Below are 15,787 nucleotides of genomic sequence, written 5' to 3'. Positions count from 1 at the left end.
CAGAAGTATCCCTCTGCACCTGATGTCATGTTCGAGGCACTCATGGCTGCTTGGGTAAGCCTGCTGGCAATATTCCACCATCACCTTACCCAGAATCACCTTTAGAACATAAAATTGTTTAGCTGGGTATGAAGCTTGAATACAGAGCAGTGAGAAGGCGAATAACAGCTGTCTCTGTCTACACATGAAAGATACCTGTAACCTTCTTTTTGTTTGAAATGCGGCAGAAATGCAATGTCCTGCATTTCTAAACTCTATAAAAAAAATTAAAAAGTGAGACAAACTGGAAGTTTTGTAATGTGTTATTTTTCTAATAAGACAGCAAACTCATCAGGAAGTACATCATTTTATTTCACAGGCTTATGCAAACTATTTACATTAAAAGTATTCAAAAGATAGCCCTCTTGAATACTTCATCATCAAGAAGAATTACACATGAAATGTAGGTTTTTCATGCATGTTAAAACCTTCCACATATGAACAATGCTGCAATCCTCCTTTATAACAGAAGGGAACAGGTAAGAATGCTATTCCTAAAACATTCCTCTATTTTTAAAGCATTAAAATCATTAATCAGATTGCTTCAAAATGAATATTCCTGACAGCAAGCTATCAGAATAATCTGTAATGAGCTTGCATGCATGCTTTGTTTTCATGACTAAATTTATCTCCAATGAACACTACTCAAGTCTACGTTTTAGGTATGTGTAAAGCGTGATGAAGATTCTGAAAAGATATTTTTTTTCCATTATCGAAGAAGCCGCTCAGCCTCCTTGGAGTTGCTTTCTTTTGTTTTCCTCAGTAATGCCTGTTTAATAGCATTGATCTTTTCATCAAGTTCAGCCAATGAATAGTTTTGCTAAAAGAACAAAACAAAAACCACAATCACTTACATCTTGTAAATGCTACAGAAGTGGCTAGTACTTGAGGCCATTGCATATTGCACTAAATGACAGAAATACTTTTGCAGAACTGTTTGAATGTAGTCTATGGCTATTTAAAGCTTAGAATGCAAGCTTGAAAGAATCAGACAAATCTGTGCTATTTCCATTAGAAGCTTGTTTAACTTGTTCATTAAAAACAAACAAACAAAAAAGTCTCTGATGGTAAGACACTGGACTAGACTACCTAGATCTTCCAGAATCTACCTTTAAAATTGCAGAGCTTTTTTCCTATTATCCAACATCAGTCTTCTCTGTGATCACTTAGCTGGTATTTTTGACCTCTTCTTACACAAAGAACTAGCCATTTTTTTAATAAAAATATTTTTACTATGGATAGGTTTTTTTTCTGGTCTAAAGAAATCTAGATCTTTATACCTCATTCAGGCCACCTTTCTTTCTAAATGTTCTCCCCAGTCCACCACTCCAACTCTGTGGGCTACTAGCAGACAGTATGCTTAGTATGGCCTTACCTCTGCTGAGAAGAAATTCTTGTGGCCTAATGTATTCTGTTAAAACAGTGATGCTATGAAAAAGGCAAATTTCACTGACTTATGATACATTGTAATTTCAGGTCTGTCTGTAGCACTTTCATCTAGCTATCCATTCCCATTTTTGTCATCTTTTCATAAATTGGTAAAGCAAAAACAAAACAAAACAAAACACAAACACAACCACCAACAACAAAAAATCAGAAGCTGATTAGAATCCATTATGCTTGTTACCCTGTGCTTGGTTATCATCCGCAACTATTACAGGTTTATTCTATTCCATCAATCTTACAATTAGTGAAAACATTAACTAGTGTTTTTGAATAGTAAATACATACTTGTGATTTAACTACTTCTAATATAACTGTTTTTGTACTTCTAATACTAATACATTGGTAGTAACTACTATACTCGTACCAACTCTTAGAGGACTTACTCATTAACTTTGTTTCTCCTTCCCTGCCTCACCCTGCCAGCAAACTATCCAAAACTGATGCAGCTATTCCTGAGAAGTCAGATATGTGCTTGGTAGAGCTTCTGATCACTTTTCCCCAAAACATCCCGAAATAAAAGGTAAACTAAACTTAAGAGCACTTACATGGGGAGGTTGGACCTTTCTCCTCTTGCCAGAACAGCTCTAAAGAAAGAAGAGACAGCCAAAACAGACTTAATGTTGCTTTCTAATTCTGAAGAATTCTCCAATTCTGTAATTCTACAGAGCCCATAAAAAACATTGACAAGAATCTTAAAAGTATAGAAAGTATATTGACTGCCATCCCATGCATAAAAGAAATTGTTTTTAATCATGAAATTTACTTTGGAATATGAGAAAATACTAGTAGAGAGAAGTCAGAAGCTGTTCAAGCTTCTTGACACTCTGCAGCCAACATATTAACTAACTTAACTGAAGCTTCCTTCAGACAACAGACATCAATATTCAGGTTTTGAAACTTTGTCAATGTTTTTCCTGTAACGATACCATATTAATGCAAAATTTTGTTCAGACAAAAAGGATGCTTATTACTTTACAACACTACTATTGCTACCATCACGTATTTCATCCAGGTCATCATACTGGAGAATATCCCAAAGCACTTTCCAGGGAAATTTCAGCATACTGAGTACACATTTTTAACTTTCAACAACTCCAAAGAATAGTCTCACAAATCAAGACTTTAATGTTCTCCAACACAAAAATAAAATAAAAATGAAAATATTTTGTTTTTTTTTTTAAGTGCTGACTCTTTTTCCTTGAGACCAACAGAAGAATATACAAATTAAAATGAGATCAGCAGTAAAAGGGATGCTCTGACTGAGTGAGGAGAGAGAAGAAAAGAGCACGATAATCAATCAGAAATTTCCAAAGTCAAGCAGAGCCTGACATAGTAACAACAAATATCCTTTTGTTTTAACCTCCTTCAGTGAATGAAGAATAAAGTTTGCTATTCAGAAAGAGGCATAGGATACAGCACTTTTACTACCTACACACACACAGAAAGACAGAACTCTGCCCAAAGACTAGCAACAAAAGTCCAAGTCATAAAAATTACCTGACTCATGTGGTTCTAAAGTGCCTACTTACTCCTTACTGTCTTGGAACTGCCATTTCACTACCTGGTCTTTAGACTGATCTGCCATAATCTTAATGAGATCATCAACAGAAGCTGAAAGAATTCCAGCTGACCAAATCATTAGTCATTTGCATCAAGATCACAGTTTTTGTCAATTTTTCTGTCATCAGAAATATTTCAAATTTAAAGGGGATGGGGGAAATGCACCCTTTTGTTTCTTATAAATCTATTAATTTCAGGTGGCTACAATTTTTTTCCTTAACAAAGCATATTTCCTTTCAAAGGAGAAAATAGGCAGAAATATGAACTCATTTAGATGGTCTGTGTGAAACATAACCATAAAAATCATGCCAAACTTTTCTACCAGGATTATTTACCCTCTACCTCCTGAAGTTTTTGTTTGTACATCAAAGATCTAAGCAGAGAAATACCAAACGCTACATGAAGTTGACAGAATTTCTTACCACAGATTGAAAATATTCAGGGGACAGTCCTTCCAGCTCAAGGATTTTATCTTCAAGCTTCTTAATTCTCTGATAAATGTCTCTTGGTACAGGACCACCTAAGTATACCAGTACAAATGCAAAGAAATCAAGAAAAGCTCTTGACGAACTTCATTAACCAAAGATTTGCAAGCTTTGCAGGTGAATTTTTTGAGTCCAACTATCAAACTATAACTGCAACAAAACAAATGACTGAAAACAAAAAGGCAGGGTAATTAATAAAACATGGCTGATAAGCCAGTACAGCCACTGAAGGTAACAGGTAATTTTGTGTAGGTGATTTTAAAAAGTCTGACAAGGTTCCTAGAATGACTGACAATCACTCTCACAATACATTGGTACCAAATGCTACCACTTTGAAACGGGTGCAGCATCAGCAGGAGCAGAAGGACCACACTTGAATTCAATACAGCTATCTAAGATCGCCCTGAAGGAAGCCTATCTTCATCAGGCATCAGCAGATGGATATACACTGCACTTGACGACTTAAATGAACAGTATTTGCCTGACCATGGAAGGGAGAAGTGGGGGAAGAGGGGAATGTGTGTGCAGAACGGAGTAACAGAGTTTAAAAAGCAACATTGACAAAATACTTGATGTTTGCACATTTATTATAAAAGCTCAGGCTTGTTTTCCCGAGCAGTAACAGTTTTAGAAAGTATCTGATATACAGTACATGGCACGCTTCACATTGAGATCACTGTTTAGCATAACTAAATTACAGCCTATCCCAGTTAAAATGTTAGCCTGGTTCTGAACAGTAATAACAATCAAGGAGTTAGCAAGTTTTACTTCTCCTGTCACCCCTTTCAATTTATGTCTAGGTCTGTTAGACAAACCAGTTGTATGCCACAGACTACTGAAATAAGCTTTTTTTGTTTGTTTGTTTTTAAACCATTCATCCTTTCTATTTCTTCACTTCAGAGAGACAATTTTGTGGCTAGCTTCTCTCCTTGAGTTTTGCTCCCTACTCGTAACTCAGCAGCTACTGAGTAAAATCAGCTAAAGTCTCAGTCTTAACACAGCTGTCTCTTAATGTAAATGAAAGAAAGCAGAGGTAGCACTAGAAGAAGCTGTTCTGTATAACAGGAGGTGAGTTGAGATCTCTCTCACTACTCAGAACCAAGAAGTGGGTAAGCAGGTGGCTGAGGCAGGTTATCTTCCCAAATGAATGCTTACTCTGCAGCTGCTGAGAGAGGTAACAAATGATCTCAAGACCTTCCCCAAGAACACCGATTTGGATATAAGTCAATTCCTTGGCAAGTGCCCCACTGATTTATCTTCTAGAAAACTGGGGCTGGCATGAAGAAAGCAACTACTCAAAACAGCTAAGAGGCTGTAGCATTTACTTTAATGAAAAGTGTGGAATCAGGTCTGCACAGGGAAAGGGAAGTACTGACAAACAGCTTCTCACCTTCTGCGAAACAGAAGTAGTTATGTGAGAAACTTACTTCAACAATCATCCACCTTTAGGGAGAAGTTTCAGGTTATCTCTTCATCCTATTCCCAGCCCACAACAAGACATCCATGAAGGAGGATCAAGTCCTGACCACAGCAGCCAGATGGACTTCACTGGCTATTGAGAACCCTACCTCTAAATTCCAGATTGTTTTAAATCCCATTCTGACATGCTTCTCCCTCCATGGGCAAAGTATAACCAGTTCACTCAGAATCTTAGTTTGTGGATAGATCTGGATTCAATTTTGGGCATAAGATTCTAAACATTAAATTGTAGCACTTTTGGTGGCTAAACCCTTTACTGAATCTAGCCCACTGGTTTTACAACCACAGAACTTCTAAACTTCCCAGTCTTACTACAATAGTTACCTGTTACACCTGTAGAACACACTGGTACCCTAACACTACAATTAAAATATGACACAAACCTGTTTGTAACCGTAAGTGTGCTTCAATGTTTTGCAATCTTTCCTCAATGGCTTGGTTTCCACAGTCATGAACAAGTACATTGGCTTTGTGATTGGACGCATGTGCTTCTTCAGATCTAGTCTGAGGTCCATATGTATTTACTACCCTAGAAACTAGGTGAAGAGAACACAAATTTATCATATATGCACATGAAACATATCAAGGCACATCTAATTAAAACAACAAAATGTGTTATTAAATTATATAATTAAATACTCTGCTAGTCGCATCAATTTCACCACAACATCATCTCTAAAGAGTCCCACAGACACGGAGATCAGAGCTTCAACAAATGTATTTTCTTAAAATAATTTTACCTTTAAGCAGACTAGGGCTTAACATCTGTATCAAAGGAAAAATTATCCTCATACATTAATGCAGGATGGAATTCTCAGGAATTTTTTGTTAGCTGCAGATAAACAGTGGGAAAATAAGCATCTGCCTCAACAGTTGCACATATGACCTTTTGTGGATGTGAAGAAGAGGCTAGAAAAAAAAAGTCTACCCTAACATTACAGAAAGCATCATAAATAATGTCTGTTAAAACTGGATATGGGAAGGTACAACCAGAAGAACCACTATGCATCTTAGTAAAGAAGTTCTCTCTAATTTTTGTTAATCAAGTAACTGCTTTACTGAATCCTGTGCTGCTTCGGGGTGCAAGATTTTTCCCATTGCTTTCCCACTGCCACCTATGTCATTGTCAAAAGATTTTGGCCACTTATCTTTAAATCAGGATCATTTCTCAAGCCTTTTGCGATAGGACTACTGCAGGCTTGAAGTCTACGCTGTAAACTCCATACTGACATACCTTCTTACTCAGAACTTCACAAAGGCTGCATGTTGCATTCTAGCTTCATAGCTTATGCTGGTTTCACTTCCAATCCCCCTCTAAGTGTTAATTCAAGTGCCAGTTCTGAACTGTTCAGGTTTCACTTACTTGAAGTACAACCTTTCTCTCCTGTAACACTCTACCATCTGAGATAAAAACTAGCAGTTAAAAAAAAACCCAAAAGAAACAAACAAAAAAACCCTAGCAAAAGGGGTTCTTAGTGAAAGATGCTTAAACTCCTCCATCTCCCTCTTCACTCCCCCGATCCTTTAATGGTTATATCTAGCACCATGCTTCACAATATTACTCTGAGTTTTCCTGAAGTAACAGGGGGTTACTTCTACTTTGTTGTTTCATTTTTCTATCAGAGTAACTTCTGAAGGCCTAGACAGCAGCAGATAATCATTCATACATAAGTTTAGCTAGACAATCATTACTATACTATTTATTCCCTTCCAAAAAGGCAGCGCAGTGGAAAACCTTCTTCCCTGTCATCTCCCACAATTCTCTGCCTCCGCTTCCACTGTGTGCCTTCTTAATTATTGGTTAATTCAGTATAATTACACTATCAGAAAACATGGTAGTTTTATTTTATTGTAATTCTTTAACTAAATTCCTAGCCTCACCTTAGAGAAAAAGCAAAGAATTGCTCAGCTTGTTTTATCTGTTCTGCTTTATCTTTTCCATCTTTCCTTTCAGACAACAGAAATAAGCTTGTTTGTTTGGTGCTTAGTGCTTATGCTGAAGCATCAGCCTAAATAAGCAGGACTGGGACTGAAAACCTTAGAGGAGTAAGGGAAAATTTAAAAAGTATTCATTAGAGTCAAAAATCTGTACATAAGTTTCCATTTTTTGAGCACTCAATAAGCCCAAAATTTATTAGTACTGTTCCACTGGACACTCTTAAAAATATTTGCTTACCCTTTATATGGCTTTTAAATCCAGGATAAGGTGTGAAAATTGCATCTGTTCTGGCACAGCTATTTTCTAAACAAGCAATAACAAAAAAGAGTGAGGTCCTACTTACGTATTTATAATTTAAAATATTCTAACCATCATCAACTTCCAGACTTAACAAATCTAATTTTTCATACAACAAAACTATCAAAAATCATTTATTCAGTTCCTATAAACACTCACTCATAAATAATTTTACACACTTGCATGGACCTACTGAGTTTAATTGGATAAGTCACTTATATAAACGTATTCACATACGCATACATAGTTTATCGGATCAGAGCCAAATGTATTCCAATTTAAACTTCATTTGGTTTCCCCTTTTTGCTATGCTTCTCTAACTTCTTTCTTTCTTTTTATATGGAACTATTTTCCCTGCTTACCACTGTTACTCTGTTTTCTTGTCCTTCCTTGACACTACATTCTTCCTAATTTTAGACTGGTTCAGTTTACTCATCAGCATTCTTTTTTCACCTGCTTGCATTTATTCTGGTGCCTGTGGCTTCCTGAATCTGTTTAACTCTAAAATGCTGAAATACAGTCCACCTTAGCTTATTCTAATGTTTATATTTTATCTGTTTTGTATACACCTAAAGCTTTAGAAATATTTTATTACAAGTGAACGTACAAAGAAAAGTCCTATCATTGTTTCTTCTGTACTTAATTAACAATTTTAGGAAGTAGTATTTTACTATAGAGCATCTTCTACTAGACTTTAGACGTGATTTTCATTCCAACTAATATTCAAGGAGTCAAATTTTCTTCCTACAAAGCTTATGGAACAATAAACTTTGAAAGTATAAATCAATCATAAGAGACAATGCACACTCAGATTCACAGTTACTATGAAAAAACTACGTCTCCTTGTTACTTGTTTTTATATAAAAGTGTCTTTACTTTTAAGACACATTTTGTTAGATAGCCACTGGCCATGCTAATGGGATCCAGCCTACCAGATAAATTTAAGACTGGTTCTAGATACAGTCAATTGTGCTAGTAGGATCCAGTAAAAACACCAATAGCACGAGTTATGGTAAAAGGAAAAAAGTGCATAATTGAGCAATTCAATTTGTCAAAAAAAATTATCTTTTTGTACATGTGTTAGTGTAACTAACATTAAACTAAGTTCAACTTCCACTACACAATTGACAAGACACTTCTGGATTGCAATTCTGTTGACTTTGAAAGCAACATATAGCTAAAACATCATGAACAAAAGCTACAGAATCATCTGATTTAAGATCACAGTTCTTAAAATGAACACAGTAATGTCAACAATCTTTCTGTATGTAATCCATTTAACATCATCACCCAATGAATAATTTCCCTTTTTTGTCTATAGTAACATCTGCAGTGCACATGCATGTTCTCAACTTGAAAACAAAGTTACTCAAAAATAAATTTCTGTTTTAAATACAGAATAGTTCCCTCGAAAAATCAAAAGAAACAAAACAGACGCTCTTAAATTGCTATGAAGATAAAGTCTGGCTAGCCAGTTACCTTGATTACAATCAATAACATTGCAAAATTCCCTGACATTATTTTCATTGATCTCAGCTTGTTTCCTCTCGATGAAGGCTGATATCCGCCTGTCAATCTGCAGGTAATAAACATGATGGCATATATCTATTTCATTCTTTAAATGTAAAATCCATATATATTTTTTTAATTTAGGCAAATCACTTACTTCTGCTTTTCCAGCCTTTATTTGGACCACCTCTGGATCAAAATTAATATGAGCATTCTTCAGGTCTCCTGAGTCATAACCTGCATACTTTTCTTCAGTCTGAGAGTTACCATCATAAACATCAAAACTTGTTTCACAAGTTTGGCCTTCTGTTTTACCTGCAAGTTCAACATGGTCTATATTTTCCTCTTTAATCAATGACTGGAGTTTTTCTAAAAGAGGCTGAACAAAAAGCAGTATGTTAGGGGTTAAGAAAAAAAAGCCAAGTATTATTATAATTTCTAAAACGGAACAACTGAAATAATTTTACAAACTACAATGTCTGCTTCTCATACACAACAGAAATAAAAGTGCCATAGTTCCAAGTACTGTGGTAAACACCATGATTCTGGCCTTTTTGATCTGTGCCTTTTAGAGGTTTGTATAGGAAAAACCCCAAATTTCTGAGAAAATATATCTGCTACTCCTCTGTTACTAGCTAAATCAAAGCTTCAGTCTTTGGCACCAATGCCACCTAATTAACATGTCATTCAAATGCCTACTCAGAACAGTAAGGCTTAGTATTTTTCCTCCTTAACATGAAAGCCAGTGCTTTCACACTGTAAAGCCTTTACTTTATCACCACAGCACTACATTCTCCACTTGAAACTGCAGTTGCCCAAGTGAATGAGAGAACACAGACATGAAATATATAGGTGTTATCCTGAACACATGCTTTTCTTGACACGGCTGATTATCTACTTAGGTCATGAAATTAAATGAGAGAATGCACTGACATTTGTAGCAGCAAAATAAATGCTTATTATTCTACTGGAATAACTCTCTCACAAGATGTAAAAACAAAAATCTTGGTACACAGAGTAAGTCAAACCATGCATTTTTTTTTCTACCAGTTTCCTCTAACGTGAATTTTACTGCTTATTTTTCCTCTAAAAATCCAGAATTAATTTTTTCTTTCTTTTATACAATATGACTTTTATCAGTCAGATTTCCAGAAAAGGATTTAAATTCCAACAGGAATTTAAATTCTGTAAGAAGACTGTAATTAATATTTATTTGCTTTCATCTTTTTTTTCCTTCTTCTTTTTAACACCAAACATTTTTTGTGTCCTGAAAGTATAAAGGGTTTTTCTTATATCTGCAGACCAGCAAACACAGAAACTTCCTCCCTTTTCCACCCTCTCAGTACTACACACTAGAAATAGTTCATTGAATAGCTAAAGTGACAAATGAGGCATATTCAAATCCTCACCTGCAACAGATGAACTATCAAGGTCAAAATACTGTTCAGTTACTAGCTGACAAACAGCTCATCCTCCCCCTGCACAAAACTAAATTAGTTACTTTTGACAGGGTTGGAAAGTTTCAAACAGTTAAAAAATGACAGTAATGATGACTGGCTACTTGGCAAGATGAGACATTAATGTCAAAGAAATTACTCTTAAAAAAAAAAAAAAACTACACTGAAAATATATTTAATTGCAGTAAGACACTCCAGGATGTGTCACGCTGGGATAATGCCACTTCTTGAACCACTGAAAGCACTCCATGAACCTCAAAACTCACCCAACGCATGGAATCATTATCATAGCATGACACACACCTGCCGTGTCTTATTGCTTAATTATAACCCACCATAGATGGAAATGTATCACATTTACAATGCAAGTCTAGAAATCAATGAGGCTGCACTTATTCAGCCTGCTCATCTACGCTGGCTATGCCACCACTATTCTGAAAAATCTATAGGTTTGAGTACCTATGAAGCGCAGCAGACTCCCAAGCGTATAACACATTTGCGTTCTTTCTTGTGGGACATAGAACTGTGAGATCATAACTGAAAATTTACACTTTAGATAGTTTAACTACATTCAGTTGTTGATTTCTTCGGTCAATTTGAACGTGCCCGATGAAATATTTACCTGCAAACATAAAATATGCTGCTGAAGTGCACTAAAGAGCAATGCTGGCTGAAGTGCTGACGTGCTTTGAAGTTTGCTCCAGTCGATTACAACTTTCACGATATCGTCTCCAAGGTTAAGCTTCAAAAGGGCAAAACAAACATCATCACAAAAATTATGCTTTTATATTGTATTTAATACCGACACAAAAGTACATAAGACTTCTACAGGATAACAAATATTCTCCATCTCATACAGACTTCATTTTTATCCAAGGGCGTAAGAAAAGCTTTACATTAATTATAAACAAAGCAGCTGCATTTTCAAACTACGTTGTTCAGAAAGTGTAAGTTTTAACTACCTAATCACACTCTTATTGTATTAATTTAACCTTTAAATTTGGTCAGTTCTCAATTCAATTAGCTATCACACTAAAACATACTCTTCATGTTAATTACTCAAATCTCTTAACAGATGATAAACATGCACTCAGTACAATGGTTTCCTGTAAATTTATGTATTTTATTCTGCCACTTGAAAGGCTGTATGAGTCTGTATGACCAAGGGCTTGTCCACATCCACGCAATTTCTACTTGTTGCTGACCAAAAGCAGGCTATATAGTTAAAATAATAATTAGTATTAAAAAGTTTAATACAAGAAGAAAAATATAAATCTTCACAAAATCTCCTTGTTGAGCAAACTCTAGACCACACAGCATCTTTTGACTGTGAAACCTGTATGCAAATCAAACATTTCTCTATATATACACAAATCAGAACAAAATAACAATTTCCACGTTATACTCTTTGCTGAGGAATGGCAATATTTAACTCCTAAGACAATACGAGAGAGAATCTGAAGTTATCTTTAAAGGAACTACACATCCTCTATAAGCCAAAAATAAACTTTCATTTTATATTATTAAACTGACTGTTATTAATCACTAATGGACTATATGTATTTTCACATCCACCTCTGCTTTTTTGTTCCAGTAAACTCTTCTCAAGAAGACCATGAAATGAGGGGTACTTCATATCTCAAAAACAGGTAGGTTGTTTTTGAGATATATACATATACATATATACATACATAGTCATTCCCCAAATTATAAGCACAGATAAATTCTTGTTTAAATCAACCAGACCTGCAGTTATGCAGTTTCAGACACAGAATTCCCAAATGAAGTGCACATCCTTACTTCTAAACGTTAATTTTTCCAGTTAAAAGAATAAAAATAATAATAATAATAAAAAAACAGGCCTCAGACACATGGACCAAAGTATCCACCTCAATCCCATAAAATGCACTTTTAGCATATAAGCTAAAGATGGCTAACATCTAATGGTATCAGATATTATAGACAAGAACAGAGAATCCATGTGTACTTGGTTTGTGCATCCACAGCATAGTGTTTGAAGAAATCATGAGAACTAAACATAAGAATGCTTCTATTACATTGAAGGTAAAACAGTAAAACACAAATTGTTCTAAATTAGTTTTAAGATCTAGCATTATCACAATAATTTTGTGAACTACAAGTCTGAGCCTTCAATGTTTATTCAAAAAACAGCCTTGTTAAATCCGGTGCGAGTTCCCCAATCAGTTACATAACAAAGGAGCTGGGTGATCTACTGTTTTTTACAGACAAAAGAAGTACCGGAATAGTAAACAAACAGTAAAATAGTAAGCATAGGTTTTTATGTGTGCATCAAAATATTATAAACTCACTATAAAACAACTAACCGAACCAGTCTCTTTGTCTGGCTAGATATATATTTTATACAATTTTCACACAAGCTATTTTCCTGTTTAGTACTTAATCTACACAGGATGTAGGAAAAGTAATGTTCAGAACACCTTACAAATCCAGGAATGTATTAAGAATTTAGTAAAAATTAAGAATTAAACTGCACCTTAAGAATTAAACAACTGTTCATATGTGATCATCTGTAGGGCATTATCTAAGGTAAATATGTCTTTCCAAAGTTTCCAGAATAACATCTGCTGTATACTAAATTATAGTCCGCAGATATGGTAAAAAAGGTGTAGAAGTCAGTCATCTTTAATGGAACAAAACAGGAGTCCTAATGCAATTTCTTAATAATCCTCCTTTTTCAAAAAGGGACAGCTGACATGTGCCTTCATATTATGTGGTATGGCTCCTATCAAGATGGTTCAATGTACAGAATCAGTTGAGTCTCTGGCTTAGAATAATTTAGAGGTAAGTGATTAGGAATGTTACCAAGTGATGTTCTAAATTCACTGACATCACTTTTAAAAATAAGCAAAGAAAAAATCTATCCTGCATTTGAACATGTTTCTAGTACAATATGATTAGATTTCTCATTCTTTCATGTTCTTTTAGCTGTAAGAACTGTGACAAGCAGGCTTATAGATTCTGTGATTTGGTAACTCCAAAGCTTCTGTATATTTACAGGCCAATAGTCTGCTCTGGGGCAATTTACACAAACATAAGCCATTCTAGAGCTCTGAAACTCTTTTATGAAAGGCAATGACTGTCATTCAGAGCTTAAAGAACTTTCCACAGTTAAGTCATATTGATTTAAAGAGTTATACTTCCCAGCTGTCCTCCTAGTCCCTGTACTGCAAGTGATGGCTCTAATAAACAAGCTCCTGTGCCAGAAATATTTCTGTTTACAGTCCAACATATTAGTGTAAGTCCAATTTAAGCTAGTATGATAGACCACAAACTGGATAGCCAGTGACCTGGCACATTTTCACTTTGCTCACCTCTATAACGAGGAAAGCAGGAACCAATAACTTCAGTCAAAGGTACAGGATGGATAACTAGAGTCAGTTAGGTTGGTAAAACATCACAAGTAAATCTATTAGAGTTCAAGTGCTGGCAGACACGGAGTGTAATTGGACAACTGCAAATGATTGTGGTAGAGCAGTTAAAAGGGTTACTGGTCCCACAGCTAAGCTGGAGCGACCAAGCCCTTACTTACTTGTGGATTATTTCAGTACATAGTAAAACAAGTTTAAACTGTCATGGAACAAGCATATTCCAAATGCCAATGAAGGCAATTTTACTCCGCACCCTAACCACTGTAACTCAACTGAGGGGACGTAGTAACTCTAATCTGAGTCTTTCAAGTGTCTGCCAATACCTAAATACTGTTTCATCACTGTTTTGTCATTATTTCTACAGTGACACATCAGGTAACAGGTGGAACAAGTAATGCAAACTAGGGAACAGGTAAGCTACTGAGGAAGAGACAGAAACTAGTGTTTTTAACATTGGTTTACAATGAGCACCATAGATAACAGATTTTCCTCATATTCTTCATAAACAGGGAAGTTTGAACCTTCAGTCACATGCGCATTATAAGAACAATAGTATATAAGAATGACAGTAATCCATCAGCGTAAAATGACAGTCACTGTTTCTTCACCGATTATATTTTGAATGCTTCACTATGAAGAATTACAGGATATTTCTCCTTAATACACGAATAAGTTTTCCTGTCACGGCAATTCTATGCATCTAATAGTCAGTTGTGTACGATCACTGTCTAGCTCAGGGTTCACGTTCAAAAGCTCGGACGGTGTTTACTCCCCTTACCAACAGGGACACTGAGATCCTGGTTGGTCAGTTTGCAGGCCCTTCACTTTGTATGCCTTTTGTTTGCAAACTGAGGCATTTCCTCGCCCGCTCTGAGGTGAGAAGTGTATAGGGAATACACTTGTACTGGGAAGAGAGGCAAGACGCTCTAAAAAATAATTTCACATCGATGGCAGTTACCACCGAGCTACTTCTGTATCTAATCAGACTGCAGTTCTTAGTTTTTCTGCAAACTAAAAATTTGTAACGTCGTCCCTCTCGTCTAAGCTACCGCTCGCCAGCCGGCCACGAACCCCGGGGTGCCGTCTGAAAGCACCAGCGCGCTTCTGCTGCCCCGACGGAGCTCCCCGGCCCCGCCTGCACCCCGCCCAGGGACGCCCGAAGCTCCCCCTTAACGCGGGGCTCCCACCGCCAGCGCAGCCTCCGCTAACTCCTCACAACGCTCCGGCCGCGCTAAAGCCCGACGGGGCGCAAGGCCGCGTTCAGGCCCCCGCCCGCCCTCACCTGCCCCGCCAGCCCGGCCAGGGAGCGCAGGGCGCTGCTCGCCACCTCCGCGGCCGCCGGCTCGGCGCCGGGCTGCGGCGGGCCGGGCGCCGCCGTCGCTGTTGTCGCCGTCGCTGTTGTTGTCGCCGCCGCCGCCGCCTCCGCCATGACACCCGGCCCGGCCGTCGCTCGGCGATGACGAACCCGCGGGCGGCCTGCCCGCCGGCCCCGCCCCCGCGGCCTTGATGGGCAGGCGCGGCAGCCAATGGCGAGCGGGCCCGCCGGGCGCGGGGGCGGGCGCCGTTCGCGGCTCGGCGCCGTGGCGGGCTGGGCGGGCGGCGGCGGGCTCGGGGGCGCGGAGCGCTCGCCGCCCGCGGGGAGCCGCGAGGGCAGGACGATGGGCGCTGCGCGCTGGCGGGAGGCGGCGGCGGTCGGGAGGGCCTGGCCCAGGCTCCGCCCATCCCTCCGCCCATCCCTCCATCCGTCCTCTGTCCGCCCGTCCACCCTCCTCCACCATCCCACCGTCCATCCTCCATCCCTCTGTCCTTCCTCCGTCCGTTTCTCCATCCATCCGCCTCTGGCGTCTCCCACACAGGAGCGTGTGTGGGTTTCCACGTGCAGAAGACCTTCTCCCGCAAAATCTAAGCTCTCGGGTACGGCGGGCGGCCCTGTTCCCGTAGCTGAGGGAACATCTAGGCGTTGGCTCCTTTTTTACACCTCCCCGGGACTCCGGAGCTCTCCTCAGCTCAGGGCCGTTGCAGAAGACCACCTCGCTGCTTGACCCAGTGATGTCGGCCCGCTTCTGTTTCCTTTGGTACCCTGTTGGATCCTTTAACATCATGCCTCTTCCGGTTTCCCCTCCCTCAATATTTTTCTTTTAAAATCAGTTGTTTCTCTTGATCCTT

The 15,787-nt window shown here is 38.2% G+C and overlaps 1 protein-coding gene across 1 annotated transcript; it reads right to left on the bottom strand.

Annotated features, from left to right (window-relative positions):
- Window positions 1-330: 330 nt before the first annotated feature.
- Window positions 331-15,055, bottom strand: MBIP (MAP3K12 binding inhibitory protein 1). Its single transcript, XM_062576799.1, has 9 exons — window positions 14,904-15,055; window positions 10,834-10,953; window positions 8,912-9,133; window positions 8,725-8,821; window positions 7,186-7,251; window positions 5,393-5,545; window positions 3,468-3,565; window positions 2,031-2,069; window positions 331-859 (listed from the first exon to the last, which is right to left on the bottom strand). The coding sequence occupies exons 1-9, from the start codon at window positions 15,048-15,050 to the stop codon at window positions 749-751; spliced, it is 1,053 nt and encodes a 350-aa protein (XP_062432783.1). The 5' UTR covers window positions 15,051-15,055; the 3' UTR covers window positions 331-748.
- Between the last annotated feature and the right edge of the window lie 732 nt (window positions 15,056-15,787).

This window comes from Rhea pennata, chromosome 5 (genome assembly GCF_028389875.1).
Source record: "Rhea pennata isolate bPtePen1 chromosome 5, bPtePen1.pri, whole genome shotgun sequence".
NCBI classification, from domain to species: Eukaryota; Metazoa; Chordata; class Aves; order Rheiformes; family Rheidae; genus Rhea; species Rhea pennata.
The sequence above is the reverse complement of the archived record's forward strand: the minus strand, read 5'-3'. Positions and strand labels throughout refer to the sequence as shown.

Coding starts and splice junctions, on each gene's coding strand:
- MBIP (XM_062576799.1), bottom strand. CDS start 15,050: ATGGCGGAGGCGGCGGCGGCGGCGACAACAACAGCGACGGCGACAACA. Junction 9,134..10,833: donor AGCATATTTTATGTTTGCAG/GTAAATATTTCA, acceptor CTTTTTGTTCAG/CCTCTTTTAGAAAAACTCCA. Junction 5,546..7,185: donor ATTTAAAAGCCATATAAAGG/GTAAGCAAATAT, acceptor CTCTTCACCTAG/TTTCTAGGGTAGTAAATACA.